We start from the raw sequence: 19,516 nt of genomic DNA, 5'->3' as shown, positions 1-19,516 counted from the left end.
CTCAGGGTTACTATTTTACTTCATTAAATGCAGGGGTTCTTAACCTGACCTTCAAAGCCCACAAGGTATCTGTAGATAGACTTCAGGGAATATATGAACTTAAGTGGGAAAAAAAACCCTTACATTTTTGTTTCAGTATAATTAGTTTTCTTTTTAATCTTATACATTTTATTTGGTGCATTTGAAAACATTCTGAGAAAAGAGATCCATAGACTTCAGTACTCTGCTAAGGAGGTTCAGACTATGACTAACAAGAAAAGGTTAAGGACTTCTGACCCAATAAAATAAATAACACTCTACCCTAGGAGATTTAAGCCTCTTTTGACTGCTCCCTTCAAAGGGATCTACTCCAAATTGGATAGGATTTTAGTTGAGGGCATTATTTCCTAAGAATTTTATTAAATATTGAATAAATTTCCTTCCTTTGAGTAAATTTGAGAAGAGTTTTAGACTAGAGAAATACTTATTTCTCAATATTTCTAGTTGAACTGAAAAGGACCTTTTAATATGATACAAGTGGGAGGGAGGCAGTCAGTGCAAAAACATGGAGACTGCAATTATTTACTACTTTTTGTTCTTTTCCCTCCAAAAGAGCTTATATTTATTGGGTTATATCTACTGAGATTTAGTGTACTAATAACTAGTATTTATACAGAGCTTTCAACATTTAATCTCATTTGATCCTCACAACAACTCTGGGAGGTAAGGATTATTATTCCCATTCTTGTTATTTTGTTTTGTCCTTTGTTTTTTAAAGATTTTATCAGGGAGGGGATGCCATGCTATGTAAGTGAATTAGATTTAAGTGAGGGAGGGCTACACAACCTCACTTTCCCCTCCAATGCCATTGGGGTCTAGTAGCAAGATATAGATCAGGACAATTGGAGATGGTCCTGGATGTAGTGGAAGACCTTGCCCATTCTATAGATAAGGAACCTGAAGTGAACAGAGTGACTTAACCAGGAGAATACAGCTTGCAAATGTCTGAGGGAAGATTTTCATCTAACAATTTAGATATTAAAATGAATTTATATTTTTATGAAAATAGTTTTGACTTCAAGGACATCCTGAAAAGTTCTCCTGAACATTCACCCTTTGAGAACCAATGATCTGACAGTCCAGCCTTTTACAGAGGAGGAAACTGAGAAGTCAGTTTGTCCAAAATCATACAGAACTTCATAAGTAGTTCTGGTCTTCAAATCCAAATTCAGTATTGTGCTTTCCATTAAGTGAAGTTGACAGCTCCCCAAACACAGGGACCATATCTCTCCTTGCTCTTGTGTTGGATCTTAGTCTCCAGGGTGTAGCAAATATTCAGCCTGGACATGCTTACATGGTCAGTGGCGCTTTTGCCACTATGTAAGAAGACTGAAGGTAATATAGAGAGGCAGCTTCCACTCCCAATACAATCGAGCCCTGCACTAGATGGGTGCGCAGCTTCTCTGGAGTGTGTGAACACAGAAGGTGATAGAGAGAGGCAGTTCTACACCTAAACTCCCAATGGAGTAGAAAGAACCCTGAATTAGGAACCAAGAAACCTGGGTTCCTATGTTAGCTTTGCTAGAGACATGATACATAATCTTGGATAATTCTCTGGACCTTATTTCATCACTTTTATAAGAATCACTGTGCTAGGAGGGCTTTTACCTTCACCAGTGCACCCCACATTTAGGGTGGGACTTTGAAAACTCAGAGCACTTGACCCAAGCCTTCCCTCTCCTCCTCCACACATCACTCCCCCCATTCCCAATCACAAAGACAAGAAATTTTTGCCAAGGATTCTGATGGGATGTTAAATGTTCCTTAGGAGTGGACAAGGCTTTGGACAGCTCCCAAAGATCCATTCTTCTTCCTCTCCCACCCCATTATGTGAGCTGGGCGGGGTGTGCTGCAAGTGGAGGGGGCTCATTAAAGAGGAGCCCCACACCAGTAATTCCAGCCAGGGGTGTTGCTCTTTTGTGGAGGGAGGGACTTGCCATTCTTTTAAATCCAGCTGCCAGACCCCCAGACTTAGAGCTGGAAAGAAGGCAAGATGAAGAGCTCCCACTGCTTTCCAGCTGTGTTCCTCCTCTTCACAGCTGCCCAGCTGAGCTGTAGCCTAAATGATGAAGAAAAGCAAACGGTGGTAGAACTTCACAACCTGTATCGCTCCCAGGTTTCCCCACCTGCGACCAACATGAAGAATATGGTAAGCTGAGGCAGACCCTTCATCCATTTAGAATGCAAAACTCCCAAAGTGGGCTAAGCCTGGAAGGAGACTAATGAGGATGCCAAATATTTTCCTCAGGGGCTGCAAGGTACTGGGGGAATAATACAATTAAAGGCTTAGATTCTTCATATGTATAATTAATATAATATTGCTTGTCTTTTCAGTGGGAGTGGGAGAAGGCAGAAAAGAGGGAGAGAATTTGGAATTCAAAATTTTAAAAGAAAATGCTAAAAAATAGTAAATTAAAATATTAAAATTTAATAAATTATTAAAATAAAAAACACACAAAAAGCTAAATTCCAGCCTTAGATCTGCTATATTACTTTGAATAAGTCTCAACCTCATGAGCCTGAATTTCCAGCAGTAAAATGGGGATAAGACTTTTGGCCTGGCCTAAGTCACGGGGTTTGGGGTGCATACATGGCAGAGGGGGAGAACTGGAGTCAGGAAGATTTGAGTACAAACTTGACCTCAGCTACTTACAAACTGCATGACCATAGGCAAGTTATTTAAGCACTGTTTGCCTCAGTTTCCCCATCTGTAAAATGAAGATAAGAATAATATCTACCTCCCAAGTTTATTGTGGAGATCAAATGAGATTATAATTATTGCACAATGTCTGATACACAGTAGGTGCTCTGTAAATGTTATCTATTATTAGCTATTACTATGGACAAATGGCTCGTTGCCAGTCTTGAAGGCAGATGATTTCTGACTAAGGATGGTGACTTAGGCAAACTGTTCTGTGTTCTGAGTCATGCAGGAGGCTCACTCATCTGAGAAGTAACTTCCCCTCTCTGGGTCTCAGTCTTTTTCATCTGCAAAATGATCTCTCAGGATTGTGAATCTGAAAGTGAAGAACACACACCACTGTGAGCATTGGGTGTCTCTTCTGCCTAGCCTCTGTGGAGTTCCTGAACACAGAGGGTGATAGAGAGGGGCAGTTCTCCACCTCCATGCCCGGTGGAATAGAAGGAATCCCAGACTAGAAGTCAAGAAACATGAGTTCTTCCAGGCACATGCTATGGAGCCTTGGATAATTCTGTGGGTCTGTTTTTTCACTTTTAAAATAACTACGAGTTCCCTGAGGCCATTTCCTGTTCTGACATTATTTGACATTATTACAGACCTGTTGTGAGAGATGTGCTTTGTAAAATAAAGCAATATGGAATTGTGATGCACTATGGTCCTCTCTCTGATGGACCATGGAGTTGGAACCCACGGCCTGTTGGGTGGAAGATTTGAATCTTCAGGGACCCAAAGATATTGGAGAAATCTTTGCCAGACTTTAGTGCAGTTGTGTTGGACTCCTTGTTGGCTTTATTTTGGGCTTATCTTGGCAAAGATACTGGAATGATTTGCCATTTCCTGTTCCAATTCATTTTTCAAATGAGGAAACTGAGATGAACAGAGTTAGTGACTTGTCCAGGATCACTACAATTAGTAAGTGTACAAGGCCAGACTTGAACCCATGAAGATGACTCTATCTGAGTCCAGGCCTGGCACTCTATCCACTGAGCTACCTACTTATCTCCTGTTGTTAGTACCCTCCCATCACTCCAAAAATTCACCTTATAATTTTTATATTTGCATTATTTGTATGTATTTTGTATTAACTTATCTGTGAACATCTTCCCCTGGTAGAATGTAAGCTTCTTGATTGGAAGGACCATTTAATTTTTGAATATCTTTAAATCTCTAGTACCCAACACATAGCCGATATTTAATAAACAATTAATTCACTGCTTAACAGGAGGTTAAGTACAAAAAATGGAGGGCAGCTAGGTGGCTCACTGTATAGAGTGCCAGGCCTGGGGGGAAAAAAAACCTCCTGTTCCTAAGTTCAAATCCAGCCTCAAATACTTACTAGCTGAATGATCTTAGGCAAGTCACCTTACCCTGTTTGCCTCAGTTTTCTCATCTGTAAAATGAACTGGAGAAGGAAATGGTAAATCATTCCACTATCTTTGTCAAGAAAATCCCAAAAGGGGTCACGAAGAGTAGAATATAACTGAAAAACAACTGAACTGAACAACAAAATGGAAACCAAAATTCTAATTCCCAGAACATATCTCTCAACCCACTGTCCAAATTGAACTGTGTGCTAGGATTAAGAAATGGGTGTTTGATGTTGATCCCTTCCCCCCTGCCCTCCTAAGATAATAATTTAGTAACTAGATTAAAAAGTATTGTCAATTGGACTATGTGCCTTGTAAATGTGCTTCTATACACAGAAAATTTAAACAACTTGAAAGACTCAAGGACATTCAGTTAGAAATACTGTACATCAATCTATGCATAAGTGGCAGCTTATTTTTTGAGTCACTCGCTGTCTAGTTTATTTTTGTAGAAAATTTTGATATCGATTGGTTCACAGAGGAATGGTTGGGTTAACAAAACAGAATGAATAATACAATACAGCATTTTGCCAAAAAAGAAGTGTTGCATTGCTTACACATTTATACTAATACCAGTTTTTATATGGGGGTAAAGTATGGTACATTTTACAGTTCTTGAAAATGCACTGGTCTTTACCTGTCAATAAATAAAATATCTTTTGCTTCAAAAACAAACAAACAAACAAACAAACAAACAGATGTTCCTTACCTAGGGCCAAGGACAGTCCTGGGCAAAGTTGTGAAGAACAGGAAATATGTTTTCATTCCTTTTTTCTTTCTACCTCTTTTAACTCTGACTTTATCATCTGGATTTCCTCCTCCTCCTTTCCTTTTCCCCCTGCTTCTGTCTCCTACCCAAAGTCACTCCATGCTAGGCACAATGAGCTTGAAATATTTCAAAGAAAGGTAATGCATATATGTGTAAGATGTATAATTTATTTTGTCAATAGAAGGTATGTCGGATACCCAATAAAATGTAAGTTTGTTGAGCCCAGGAATCATTCCATATTTTTCTTTTATCTCCCTAGTCCTGGCCCAAAGTAGGCACTTAATAAACACTCATTTAGTTGAATTGCATGCTGGTTAAGTCCTTACTCCCCGAAAATTGTTATTATTTTGTCGGAAGAAGACTGGTTTTGGAGGCAAAAAGGTCTGGGTTTGCACTCTGCCCGGATTTGCTACTTTCTACCTGGGGTGGAGGATGAGAGGTGTCCAGGGTCGGAGAGAGGGCAGCTTATTTTCCCTCTTTCCTCCTCAATCTTCTCATCTATTAAGATCAGGATGCTAATGATGTTTGCACTAATGATCTTCTAAGATTATTGTGAGGATCAAAAAAATAATATTTGGGAACAACTGTGTCAATGGCAATGATAGTTAAGAACTGATTAAGAAGAAATAAGGCATTAGGGCTCCCAGTGAACTTGGCATTTTAATTAAGGGTTCTGGGAAACCCATATGTCTTAACTTTCAAAGTAATGACTCTAATGGTGGGATTTCGAGCAGAGGGGACAAGCATTTGGCAGAACATGGACGCCATCCCCTAGAGTCCCATCTTCCTTTCTCCACATTCCTCTCCTCAGAGGGTTCCAGATCGCTTCTCGGCAGTCCCCTGAAAACATGTCTGACTCTGACTGTTTGGTCAGTGGCCAGAACAGCGGGAGATGGCTCCACGAGGGTGGAGTTGAGGACAAGGAGCCAGAAGAACCATTTTCCAGGCCCATCAGGCGAAGCCAAAAGATCATGGAGCTTAATTGGATCCAGTTTTCCCAGAGCTCTGGGCTGGGAGGTCTTATTAATTCCTTTACTGGCTCAATTGAATCCGCCCACTCCCTGACCAGCTGCAGTCAATCTGGCCTCTTCAAGTTTCTCAGTCTGGCCTTAAATACAAGCACAATGGACAGTTACTTAAAATCATGTAATTCAAAGGCTAAGCAATTTCCCCCATACCTTGAATCAAACCATAGCTGTAAAGTGTTAATAGCACAGAATTTAAAATCAGGGAACATGGATTTGAACCCCATTTCTGCTGCTTATTACCTGTGTGAATTTAAGCAAATAATTTCTCCCTTTCGGACTTATTTAATTTTCTAAAAATAGTCACTGGACAAAGACCCATTTCTGTTTCAAAACCTATGATCCTGTATTCCTAGAGTCTCTGTTCCCACTCTCCTTTCCCCATCTGCTGTTATAGAAGCTGAAATTCCACCATTAGAGAATAATTTCTTTGGGTTTTAAAGGCTTTTCCATGTTCCCAAGCCTTAGGGGATTAGCTAACATTGAACTGGGCAAGATGTTTGCAGGAGTAACATGAGATAGGTTCTTACAGCAATGAAGGAGAGGCTTGTGAAGGGCCAGGATAGAAGGGGAAAAGAAACTGATGGTGAGTGGGAAAATAGAAACACAAGCAGTTTGGCCTTTTGTTCTGAAATGGGAAGTGAGGAAATTTGGGAGAGGTGGGGAGAAGTACCATGGGTATTCCCAGGGAACAAAGATGTGGAGGGATGTTCAGTTAATTACCATGTATAACCACAAGATGGTGCAGTGACTGCATACTATCCAAGAGGAAAAAAAAAAAATCTCGAGCAAAGAGTTTTAGGAATTTTTGGATGATCCTTGGTGACTCTGGAGGTCCTAGCAAGCCAAGACCACATGAACCCACCAACGCAGACCCACCAATGAGAGCCTATTAGAACTACTGGCAAGCCTTCTGCACATGACAATTGATCCAAGTGCAGATCTCCATTGCTCAAGGACCTACCCAAGTTCATATCCATTTGGGGGCAAAAACACGGCATAGTTCATAGTTTCCGATCTTTTTGAGTGTGAGGATTCCTTTATAACAGTGAAAAATTTCATCAGCTTCTACACACCAGTCGCACTATTAGTATCCACTGATTGAGAAAACACAAGACAACAAAAAGCTATCATGAATTCTGTAATTCTTAAATGAATTAGTATTTTATTATGATAGTACATTTAAAACATGGTAGCACATATATGTTTAAGACATACTTTAATCAATTTATAAAAGATTTATTCTCCCTCTCCCCCAATGAAGACTTTATTGATTGAAGGAACTCCCAGTGAGAGAACTTCCTCTACCAATAGGTTCACAGATTTGAAGCTGAAAGAGGATGTTATGGGAGGGTAGAGGGACCATGCTGCAATTTACAATCTCACAAAAGTCACAGAGACCCTAGATATCAGAAGCAGCCAGGTCTTCCTGATTCTGAGGCTGGCTCCCCATTTACTAACCCATAGCTTCCTTAGAAGGTTTACTTAGGGATTTGCATAAGGGTTCTCCTACCCTATTTGTATAACTCCTGAGCTTCCCAAAGATTCAAGGCTCACAAGTTCCAATCATTGGTTTAGTAGGAAAAATATTGCTCTGGGAATAGAAAGACGTGGCTGATTGAGTTCCAGCTGTTTTACTGTCTGAGCTCTGTGACTTTGGTCTTTCCCTTTGAGAGAAAGTATGGCTCTGAGTAATTAGGTATTCATAGAGTCTATAGTCAAGAAGATTCATCTTTGTGAATTCAAATCCAGCCTCAGAGATTTCCTGGCTGTGGGACCTTGATCCAGGCACGTCATTCTGTTTGCCTCAGTTTCCTTATCTGTAAAATGAATTGGAGAAGAAAATGGCAAATCACTGTGTATCTTTGCCCCAAAAAATCCCCCAAAAGGTCATGAAGAATTGGACAGAATTGAACAACAATAACATGGTAGAAGAGGTAGGTTATAAAGTCCGAACTAACTCTCTGGAGGACCGAAGGATCAGTCAGAGAACAGATCAATTAAAGATCAATTAGGGGGAGAAGTGAAGGAGGCAGGCAAGCTGCCACTCAGCTTGCAAAAGATGTATCCTGGATTCTGGAGTTGGGAGTCTAAATATATGTATATAGAGCCATTATCTCACATCAATTGGTAATTAGCCTTAAGTGCTCCACTGTCTGATTCAAGTACACCTTTTCAGAGTTTCAGACCTCTACAGTAGGTCATTGGATGTTGGGAAAACCTAGGCTCATATACCCCCTCATATATTTAACAGTTTTGTGCTATGGGACAAATCACTCAGTTTCCCCATAAAAACATTGGGAGGAAAGATTTGACTCTAAAGGTCTTATGAGCACTTTCCAGGCTCTTTTAAGCCTCATTCACCTGTAAAATAGGGGGAACTACATGTTTTCCACTTTTACTTTCTGATAATGTGTGACTGGCCCTTTCTGGGGGCAGACAGCTTTAGCTGGCAGTCACATAGGAGGCTGTTCCAATTTCAAAGTCTACGCCACAAGGAGGCTTCTCATGAGAAGTGACTTCAGCAAAGTCCTGGAAAGAGGACTAATTTTCAGCTGGACAGCTCCTTGCTGCCTCAGTGGGTGGTGCCAGGTGTTTCAGAGGGCATGAAGGGATGCCATACAATGTCTGCTCTTAAGAAATCAGTGGGAAAGATAATACCCCTTCCTCCACCCGGGAAGATAACTAACAATGACAGGACTTGGGAGGATGGAGCGGTACAACTGTATTGAGGGCTGCTCTACAGAAGTGCTTTAGGTTTCTGAGGATTAGGGGTTGCATCAGCTCAGGGCACCTACATGGTAGGATGGGATTCCAATTCAATGGTTTACCAAGCATTTATTAAACCTTCTATGGGCAAGGTACTTCACTAGGCATAGGAGGGGGTAAAAAGGTTTAGATTGGACACCATTCCTGCTTTCAGGTTTGTATGCCAATATGTTCCTTTGTGTCCCTATTCAATTTTCTCCAAAGGGCTATCATACCTAACTTTTCAAAAGTTCTATTTACCTTCTTAACTTCTTTCTAGTTTATTTTATGGCTTGATTTACCTAGTTCTGATAAGAGCGAGATTAAGATCCCCACTAGTATAGTTTTGCTTTTTATATCTTCTTGCAGCTCTCTTAATTTTCCTTTAAGAATTTAGATGCTGCACCACTTGGTGCATATATGTTTAATATTGATATTGCTTCATTATCTATGCTGCCCTTTAGCAAGATGTAGTTTTCTTCCTTATCTCTTTTAATTAGATCTATTTTTTGCTTTTGCTTGATTTGAGATCAAGATCACTATCCCTACTTTTTTTTTTTTTTACTTCAGCTGAAGCTCCAGCTTTTTACCTATATTCTGCATGCATCTCTCTGCTTCAAATGTGTTTCTTTTATACAACATATTATAGAACCCCAGCTTTTAATCCACCCTGCTATCTGCTTTTGTTTTATGGAAGAGTTCATCTCATTCACATTCACAGTTAAAATGACTAACTCTCTATTTCCCACTATCCTATATTTCCCAAGTTATAGTTTTCTTTCTCCTTTCCCCTTTCCTTCCTCATCACCTTCTGCTTCTGACCACCACCTCCCTCAAATTGCCCTCCTTTTTCATTCCTGCTTTCAGGGAGGCTAAGTCTAAATGTAATAAATAGCTCACCTTTTATCATTTACAAAGTATAAATATATAGGTGGCAAAAATCAGAGAAGATCAGAACTCAGATCTTGACTGGAGAGCCATTGTCCTTTCTATTATATAATGTATTGTACTCTATAGGACTTGGCTAGGGAGGGCTTTAAATGTTAAAACATGTATCTTCTTTAACAGAAGGGTGGATTTGGGGTCTTTCTTAATGCCTGATCTGTTGTAATCATAAGACTTCCATATTCACCCGTGTCCTTTGTGACAGCCTCAATTGGCAGGTGTCAGCAGACTTGGAGAGGCTTGGGCACCTTGGCTTTCATTTCTTTACTTGTTAAAGAAAGAACAGCTTTAGTTTTGGGGAGGCCTGGAGCCAAGCTTGCCTCAGGCAATGGGGAAAAGCTGGTTGGATTCTGCCCTGAGCCACAGCCAAGCCTGGAACCATCCTTCCTATTGAATCCATCAGATTAAACTATTACATCTTTTCCAGATTTACAAGGATATTCCAAGGTACAGTGGATAGAGTGCTGAGTTTAGAATCAGGAAAATTCATCTCCATGAGTTCAAGTCAAGCCTCAGACACTTCCTAGCTATGGGACTCTGGGCAAGTCACTTCACCCTGTTTGCCTCAGTTTCCTCATCTGTAAAAATAAGCTAGAGAAGGAAATGACAAATCACTCCAATACCTTTGACCAGAAAACAACACATGGAGTCACAAACGTCATACATAACTAAAATGATTGAAAAACAACAAATGGTGATAATCATAACACCTATGTTATGTTGGGAAGGTTTGTTGGGAAGATAAAATGAGACAATATTTAGTTCTTTCCTAGCTAGAAGTCTAATGTAGTTTTCATAATTTTATGTTAAATTATGTAAGTCTAGATGGCATAGAGTCCTGCATTAAACTTTATAAAGTATACCATGCAATACATTATCATACTGAAACTAGTCACTAAACATGCCTACTTATTACTGAAGGAAATTTAAACTATGAGGGTTAAGTAAGGGTCAATATCTAAATTTATTGAGGCACACATTCCTGCTCTGTTTCCAGATATTTTTAATGTTAAAGTTTCCATGTACTATATTAGATTTTGCAATCCCTACATTATAAGGTTAATTCCTAAAATGAGGTTTTTTTGAAAGAAAAAATATATAGATAGCCAATGAAAATACCATTTTGTGGGTCACAGTGATTTTACATGAGACAGATTAGGGAGAGGATAAAGTATACTTATGTTTAGACCAATCCAGCAATTCAGATCAAAATCAACTGGAAAATATTCGTTAATTAATTCAACATATATTAAGTACCTACTGTGTATAGAAAGGGTACTTTATAGACAATGGGAGAGATATAGGCTACTAGGGTGATAGGATGCAAACCAAACTAACTATGGTACCTCTTTTGGACCATGGCATTGGAAAGATGCTGATATATGGAATGATCTCTTCCTACTAAAAGAGGAGTGCCGGCCATAACAATATCTGCCAAGTGCCATATACCTTCTTTACAAAGTGCTTGAATTCTCTCATTTAATTCTCACAGCAACTTGAGATAATTGTCCCAGTTTTGTGGATGAGAAAACTGAGACAGACTAAGGGGGTCTTGGTCAGCCCAACATTAGATCTTGGGCTTTCCCCTTTTTTCCCTAATCCTCTCTGCCCTCTCAGAAATGGGATGAGAACCTGGCTGCCTTTGCCAAAGCCTACGCCAGCAAGTGCGTGTGGGGCCACAACAAGGATCGAGGCCGCCGGGGAGAGAACCTTTTCGCCATCACAGAAGGGGAGATGGACCTGCAGCTAGCTGTGGAGCAATGGTACAATGAGCATGAGCACTACAACCTCAGCAATGCTACATGTGCGGAAGGACAGATGTGCGGCCACTACACCCAGGTAGGCCAGGGATGGGACAGGACCAGGCCAGGCCCAAGGACTCTTCTTCAGCTTCCTCTCCTTCCCACCCCATTTTATCACCCTGAGCTCTTCCAGTTCAATAGTTAATCCCATCCTCACCTCTAAAGGAAAAGTAGATCTTGAAGTTAAGAACAGGATGGCAGAATCCCAGGCTTTAGGCTTTGCCCCAGCCTAAGCCATGTCGTGGTTCTCTAGGTGGTACAATGGATAGAGAAAGTCATCTTTCTGAGTTCAACTTCAGCCTCAGATTCTTACTAGCTGTGGGACCCTGGGTGAGTTACTTAACTCAGGTTGCCCCATCCCTTTTGTCAATAAAATGACCTGGAGAAGGAAATGATCAACCACTCCAGTATATCTGCCAAGAAAACCCCAAATAGGGTCACAAAGAATTAGACATGACTAAAAAAGGACCAAACACATCCCAGACATAGAGATGATAATTTATTCTTTAGCAATGCATTTTTATTGAAATTTTTATTTTCAAAACATTTGCAAGGATAATTTTTCAACATTAACACTTGAAACACCTTATGTTCCCATTTCCTCCCCTTCCTCCACCCCCTCCCCCAGATAGCATGTAATCTAATAAATGTTAAACATGGTAAAATATATGTTAAAGATGATAATTTATTCTTTGTTATTTTTGTTATAATTATTTTGACTGTGCTGAATTAGTCTCATAATAGCTTTACTTTCTGGATGGCTGAAACTTACTCCTTTAAGTACTCTTTGATTTTCTTTTTGTTTTAATCATTTAGGATTTAAATTATTTCTAAAAATTGTTCTAGAAATATAACACTTTCCTGCTTTTTTAACAAAACAGAAAACCACCGAACCAGGACTATGATGCTCATGTGCTTATATCCCCTACTCTTGCTTTTTTTTAATGTTGGGAACTCCATAGCATCTGACAGACCAGTGGTAAATAGAAGAGTGTCATTCAGGATATAGCTATCCCTGACTTTGTGACACGGCTTCATCACTGCCCAGTCCTTTGGCAGTCTTTATGCCTAAGAACGTCTCAGGACACACCAGGAAACCAGACTCCCCAGAGATCTAGTGCTCTCACATAATGACATCTCACTTAATTCTTTTGCTGCTTTTTCTTTCCAGTAAAGAAAATCACTCTGTAATCAAAGAGCAAGAGCCAGTTTATAAATACCAATCAAATATCTCCCTTACTATCTATTGCCTTCAGAAAGCTTTGGACAAGGAGAGTGGCTGATGACCTCGTGAAGACCATGAGAAATAGCTTCTGCCTTCTTATTCCCACCTCCCTGATGGTAGTCAGTCAATGACTCAGGGTCATCATTACAAGCATCATTTATTGCATTGTGTTATATATGATGCAGCAATGCAGAAGGCCCTTGGCTCTGACACTCTGCTGGGATGTTCTACTTTTATAAATCTGAAGGGAAACCTTCTTGACATTAGCTGTTATTTTTTGCTAGTACCAAATGGCTGTATCTAGGAGCTCTTCTCCAGCTTTTAATATGTTATGGACTTATAAACCAGGTCACTGGGCTTTTTAGAATTTTATAGAAAGTAAAAGTCAATAGGCTCTGAATGAAAGCTTACCTACAAATGAAGTGCATGAATGGTATATTTATGCTATTCAGAAGCCTTCCCATACATCCTACTCCCCATTTCTGGCTTCTTGGTTGACACTTCTGGAAATCTGACTTCTGGACAGCTGGAACTTACTATTTTTACTCTTTACAGAAGGTTTTTCCATTCCAATATTCCTTACAACCAGGAAAATCTAAGAAAATCTGAGAAATCTTTTCTTCTCCTGGGGGTCCCAGATGAGGCCCTACCAATGGTTTTGAAGAAGGTTAAGAAGGAGTACATCTTCAGGGAAAGCAGAGAAATATGGTGAAATGTGGGAAGAGGGGAAATCCTCTGTTAGGTTCTATTAGGCCTTTTTTTTGGAGGGGGATATCAAGACCTATCCTCCAGCCAGCTAAAAACAGACCACCACAGCTTGTCAGAATTGTGATTTTTTTCCCCCCTGAGGCTGGGGTTAAGTGACTTGCCCAGGGTCACAGATCGAGGAAGTGTTAAGTGTCTGAGACCACATTTGAACTCGGGTCCTCCTGAATTCAAGGCTGGTGCTCTATCCACTGCGCCACCCAGCTGCCCCAGCTTGTCAGAATTGTTAGAGAAAAAAAGTATTTAGGCTTGGTGAGAAAGATTACTTACAAAGTATGTAAACTTTATGATAATCATCTTTGACACTCAGCTCTTCCCTTGTCCCTTTCTGGAAACTCAGTTAAGCTCTGGATAGTTGAGGGAAAAGCGAAGGAGGTTTCAAAATTAACTGGAGCATTATACAGGTCAAGGGGACCCTCAACACATACAGTTGACTGTGAGGTGATTCTGAATTGGATTCTCACCACCAGCAGGAGAGGCCTCAGTCTGGGATGGACTCAAGGACACCAGGAAGGTCACCAGCCCTAGAAAAAATTCCTCTCTCAACCTCCCTATACTAAGAGTCTAACAGTAGAGAACTTTCTTTTTATTGAGGGCTGTTAAAATGCAAAAAGCCCTAAGAAGTACTGTTAAGTTTTCACCTCTTAACACCTTAGAATGAATGATCTAAATGATTTCAAATGATTACAGTCTGACACTGGAAACTTCATAGCAGAAAGAGAGAAAAAATGAATGATTTGGGGTTAGGATATTGACAAATCTTTCTCTGCCCTTAAATCCTCCAAATCTCTACTTTTATCATTGAGCCTAGAATTCCAGAGTTACCAATTCAGCCCTTTGACTTAGAGAATTTTATTCCCTTAAAATGAAAATCTTCTCCCAATTCCCCCCTTACCCTAGCCCTCCTCCTCCTTACATTACAGGTGCTGAAGTGTCATTAATACTAACAAATCATTGGCAGCAGCTGGGACTTAGTTTTGAAGTGGGAAGAGGAGAGACCTTTTTTTTGACAAAGGGAGAAAAGGAGAAAGTATTTTAGATAAAAGTCCACTGGCTCGGTGGATAGAGTGCTGGGCTTGGAGTAAGGAAGCCTCATTTTTTAATTTCAACCTCAGACAGGATTAGACTAGCAGTTTTACTTGGGCAAGTCACTTAACCTGTTTATTTTAATCCACTGGAGAAGGAAATGGCAAATAACTCCAGTATCTTTGCCAAAAAAAACCTCCATGATCAGTACAATGCACGGGGTCACAAAGAGTTGGGCATGACTGAACAACTCCCACAGGGACCCTACATATTTCCAGGATATAAATGGTGGGTGGTCTTTAGGAAATTGGCCATGTCTCCAGGTTGGTTTTTAGATTGTATCCTTGAGCTTCAGGCTTGCTCTCACCTGCTCTTGTCAGAAAGAAAGACCTTTTGTTCTGACTTCTTTCAGGTGGTCTGGGCAAAGACAGAGAGGATTGGCTGCGGTTCTCAGTTCTGTGAGAAGCTTGAGGGAGTGACGGAGACTAATATTCACGTGTTGGTCTGCAACTATGAGCCTCCGTGAGTGCCCATCAGAGACTGTGGAAGGGATGGAGCTAAAAGAGATAGAAGAACGGGAGAGGGTGCCAGTCCAATTTGACCGAGGTTGGAGGGGAAAGTGAACTTCCTCAAGATCACACAGACTAGTGGGTGTCAGAGCCAAGTATACCAACTCTCAGATTTGAGTATTTCCCACTTTCTCAGATTGCCTCCTGGGGTGGTTGGAAGGTGGGGGGTGGGAAGGAGGAAGGAGAGAATTAATTAGATTTCCTTTTCCATCTCCCCCTTTTTCTTCTCCCAGAGGAAATGTGAAGGGCCAGAAGCCCTATATGGAGGGGCCACAGTGTTCCCAATGTCAGGAGGGCTACCAGTGTAAGAACCTACTCTGTCGTAAGTAGTGGTGGGGCTAGAAGGGAAGATCTGGGGGGTAGATATCTTGTCAATCAGTCAAGGAGCATTTAGACATTGTGTTTTGGTCCTGCCCAGTAGCCTTGGTCCCAACTGGAACTCTGTAGGCTAACAAACAGAAGCTTCCTTCCACTTCACCCTCAGGAGTGAAATGAAAAAATGAAGATCTGATGGATCCTATGCCCTTGGCCTTGGAGCTCACAATGAAGTGAGAGGTAGAGGAAATGAGGAAGCCTGAGAAAGTGTGATGAGTTGAAGAGGTTCTGGGTGTAGTTAGAGAGAGAAAGGTAGAAAGGCAAATGAGTAGAAAGAGGAGAAGAAAGGTAGTGATGATGTAGCATGGAAAAGGGGAGGTGGCTGATGCATGTTGGTTGGGGGTACAATGAGACTGAGATCCAGAAATGTCACAAAGTTGGAAGCTGGAAGGAAGCTCTATGGCAAGTGGGCCAGCCCATATAGTAAAGAAGTTACATTATTATTGTAATACACTTAAATGTCTACTAGCTTCCTCTTGAAAATCTATCTCTAAGCAGAAAGATCCATCCTGCTGCCTCTCCAGCAGCTTGTTCTACTTCTGGACAAATCTAATGGGATTTGTTACTGTTGAGTCTCAATTGTCTCCTTTGCAACTTTTACCCACTGTTCCTGATTTTCAAACAGAACATGATATCGAGTCCCTTTCCCTCACAAATACTTGGGAGACATCCATGTTGCAAACATGTCCAGTTATTTCAATTCGTCCTTTAATGCACATCTTTCTAGTACATCTTTGCTAAAGTAGATAAGGATTGAGGACATGTAGATTGTTATTAATGCTCTGCCCTGTCCATTTCTTGTCAGAACCAATCATAAGCCCAGAGGAGGCTGGAGTCTCCCCCTCTTTACCAAGTACAACCCTGACAACCCCTATGGCAAGTGAGACCTCGCCCAAATTGGCAACCTCTATGGCAAGTGAGACCTCATCCAACTTGGCGACTGAGGTTCCTTCTTTGGCAACCCAAACTTCAACCTCCCTGAATGAGGGGACCTCCCTCTCCCCTAGGCTAAGTATTGAAACCACCCTGAAATCATTAGAGAGAGAAGCCAGCAAGACTGAGCCAGACAGAGACGAGCCCACTCAAAACGGACTTCAAGAGTTGCTTCCTTCCTCCTCCTCCTCCTCCAAAACTCTGGCTACCACTTTCTTGGCTAAAGATGGGCCAGAAGAGGTTCCAGGGACCCTGTGGCCAATAAAGCACAGCTCCAACAGTTTGCCCCCTGACCTCCCCCAAACTGATGGGGCCAATGCCATCGGGGGACGCACTCTGGCCCTGCACTCTTTAGAAGGTAAGACCCCCAGCTTCAGTCCTGCCTGATCGGGTCTCCAGGCTCTTCATTCTTGTAGTCCTGCATCCCTAAGTCTGATGCCAAGGAATGGGAGAGGGGCATCCCTGACCTCCGATATCCCTGCATGTGTAACCGCATGGAGTGTGCAGTCAGCAGGCCACAAAAGCACTCTTAACACCCATTTTCATTGTTGTTGGCTCCTGGGGGCCTCTTGTGTATATTACCTGGGATTATAAATGTGTTTGGTGGAAGACCCATGGGGTGGGGATGGGGCACACCAGGAAATCTGCTGGGACTGAGCTTTATCTCTCTCTTCTCCGGACACAGATGCGGGGACGGTTATACTGAATGCCTCCAGTCGTTCTGAGTTTTCTTGCTTTGGGCTACTCAGCTGCCTAGTTTTGAGATACTTCTTCTGAGGGTGTCATCCTTTGCACAGTCCCACGCCCATACTCAAGTGTACATTTATGCAACCAAAAGGCTTTGTCTTCCCCTTGGCAAGAGAGCAGATGACTGGATGGGAGAATGGACATATTCTGGATCTACCACCAAGGAACGTAGGGTTCTACATGCCCACTGATGTGTTCACACGCCCCTCTCTTCAACTATACCCTTCCTTGCACATATAATCTTTCGGGAGGCTCTACAAAGAGGTTTCTCCAAGGCCCCAATAGTAGTATATGGAGGCCATGAAACAAGTACATGCTCCAAGAACCACTGAATTCTCTTAATGGAAGTGACCTCAAGTTGTCATCTCCTTCACCCTTAGAAATAAAGACTTAGTACATGTCCAGGGGAGGTGCCATGTCACCAAGAGCTCTGCTGCTGCCAGAATGGCTATGACTCTTCCTGCCCTGCAAGGCCCTCCAGAGAGCAGAGATTTGCCCAGATCCTTTGTCCCCTTCCCTCTGCCCCCTTTTCATCCAGGGGTGCTCAGAGAGGTGATGTTTGCTTCTCTAGCATGAAGATGGATCTATCTGGTGAATGTTCTACAATATACCCAATGAGGCAAGACCTCAGTGTCTTTGCCAAACCCAAAAGGAATGGGGAGATGCAGGACAGAGAGCTGGGGGAATGGGGTGGAGTTATTTGGATCCATTAAGGTCTTCAGACTCCTGGTTACATATAAGTATTGATCCTGGTGACAACTCCTCAGCCTGATTCTACCCAGATATATTTCTGGTGTGTGATGCTGCAGGGATCTCTCCCTCATCTTTTGGGATAAGAATTATGTTAAGATAAAGGACAAGCTTCTCCCAGAGCCACAGAATTGACAAGGACTCCGGAGAAAGCAGTCTCAAAGTCCTGAATAAAGTTTGGTCTGAAATAACTTTCCCTGAATGAGTGGTAGTGGTTGAAAAGGGAGGATATGGGTAGTAGCGCCAGACCCTGGAACAAAAATGAAGGATTCAGGCCAAAAAAAGCTGTAGTGCTTCCATTTGTCTACTCTCAAGCAAAATTAAAATAGCATTGCCTTCTCTTCCCTATACTCCCCTCAGACTACGCCCTCTACCCGGACCCATCACTACTCTATAAACCCTCTTTTTCATTAACTACTTTCCTTTCTTCAGATATTCCACTGTATTTTCTCTCTGTCAATCTTTATTCCTCCCCTGAAAATTCCTCCAGTGACTAGGTGACCCACTAGATAGTACTTTGGGCCTGGAGTTAAGAAGCCCTGATCTCAGATAATTACTAGCTGTGTGACCCTGAGAAAGATACTCAGTCTGTTTGCTAAAGTTTCCTCAACTGTAAGATGTGGCAATAGTATCTGCCTTCCAGGATTGTGAGGGAGACCCTAGTTCAGTGCCTGAGATAAAGTAGGCACCTAATGAATGCTTGTTCCCTTATCCATCCCCCAACACCATCCCCTCTCTTGCTCCTTCTATTTCCCCCAGAAACCTTAGCCAGTAAAACTTTACTTAGCAAGTAAAGCCAGGATTGGCTTTACAAGTGGAGTGTGGAGGGGGTGAGAGTAATATCACCAAAAAGCCCATGTGACCCCAAACATCACATCTATCATATCCTGATGCCTTAAATTCTTAGTAGCAGTCATCCTTTTGTTACCAGCCTTGTCTCCAAAAAACCTCATGTTAAAATGCACGCAACCTGGAAAGTGGAGGGGAGGGGAAGCCACAAATCAGCCTAGCAATTTAGCTAGTAACTAGCAGAGAACAAAAACTTGAATAGTAGGGAGCTGCATCACTAAATTTAGGGGTCTTGCGGGGGGGGGGAGAGTAAGGGGTGAGGGATATTCCTTTTCCACCTTCCCCCAGAGATAAGATTAGTAGGCTAGGATTTTATGGTATTGGATACAGCTGGATCCCGAAAAAGTGTCTGGGGTAACGGTAGTTGGATGGTGGGTTTCTCTTCTGTCTCGGGGCAGACATCTGTACCCTCTCCTTCTTGGAGGTTTCAGGACTATTCTTCACTCAATCCTGGCTTCCAAGACACAACAGAACTAAGGTGTGGCCACTGCTTCTCTAGCTGGGCCAGCCTGAGGAGTGCCTCTGGAACATAGGCAAGGGCAGGTTTTTGAACACAGATGGATGGCTAGGAAAAGACCACTCATATATCAGGTGGGCCCTCTTGGGGCAACTTGGGTTGATAAGAACTCAACCAAACTGTGTTTTCCAGGGCAGGGTGGGAGACAATCAGGGTAGAATGGAGATATCGTGGTATAAGCCTGTCACAGGCCTAGGACTCAAGAAAACGGATTCTAGCCATCATTTGAGATTTGTCTTCCTGTGGCCTTGGCACATTATAGGTTCTTAACCCTTGTAGAAGATGGTGTTATGAGAAGGATGTGTGGCTGTCATTGAGGGATAATCCTTGGTCTATTACTAATCAGCTGTCACTTTGGATAAAT

At 41.8% G+C, this 19,516-nt stretch overlaps 1 protein-coding gene across 1 annotated transcript; it reads left to right on the top strand.

Annotated features, from left to right (window-relative positions):
- Positions 1-1,936: 1,936 nt before the first annotated feature.
- On the top strand, positions 1,937-17,977 carry PI16 (peptidase inhibitor 16). Its single transcript, XM_074311088.1, has 6 exons — positions 1,937-2,188; positions 11,212-11,433; positions 14,825-14,934; positions 15,215-15,303; positions 16,162-16,647; positions 16,975-17,977. Exons 1-6 carry the CDS (start codon positions 2,033-2,035, stop codon positions 17,064-17,066), a joined length of 1,155 nt encoding a protein of 384 aa, XP_074167189.1. The 5' UTR covers positions 1,937-2,032; the 3' UTR covers positions 17,067-17,977.
- The last annotated feature ends 1,539 nt before the right edge of the window (positions 17,978-19,516 follow it).

The sequence above is a fragment of the Sminthopsis crassicaudata genome, chromosome 4 (genome assembly GCF_048593235.1).
Source record: "Sminthopsis crassicaudata isolate SCR6 chromosome 4, ASM4859323v1, whole genome shotgun sequence".
Taxonomy (NCBI): Eukaryota; Metazoa; Chordata; class Mammalia; order Dasyuromorphia; family Dasyuridae; genus Sminthopsis; species Sminthopsis crassicaudata.
The sequence above is the reverse complement of the archived record's forward strand: the minus strand, read 5'-3'. Positions and strand labels throughout refer to the sequence as shown.

Coding starts and splice junctions, on each gene's coding strand:
- PI16 (XM_074311088.1), top strand. CDS start 2,033: ATGAAGAGCTCCCACTGCTTTCCAGCTGTGTTCCTCCTCTTCACAGCT. Junction 2,189..11,211: donor CGACCAACATGAAGAATATG/GTAAGCTGAGGC, acceptor CTGCCCTCTCAG/AAATGGGATGAGAACCTGGC. Junction 15,304..16,161: donor GTGTAAGAACCTACTCTGTC/GTAAGTAGTGGT, acceptor ATTTCTTGTCAG/AACCAATCATAAGCCCAGAG.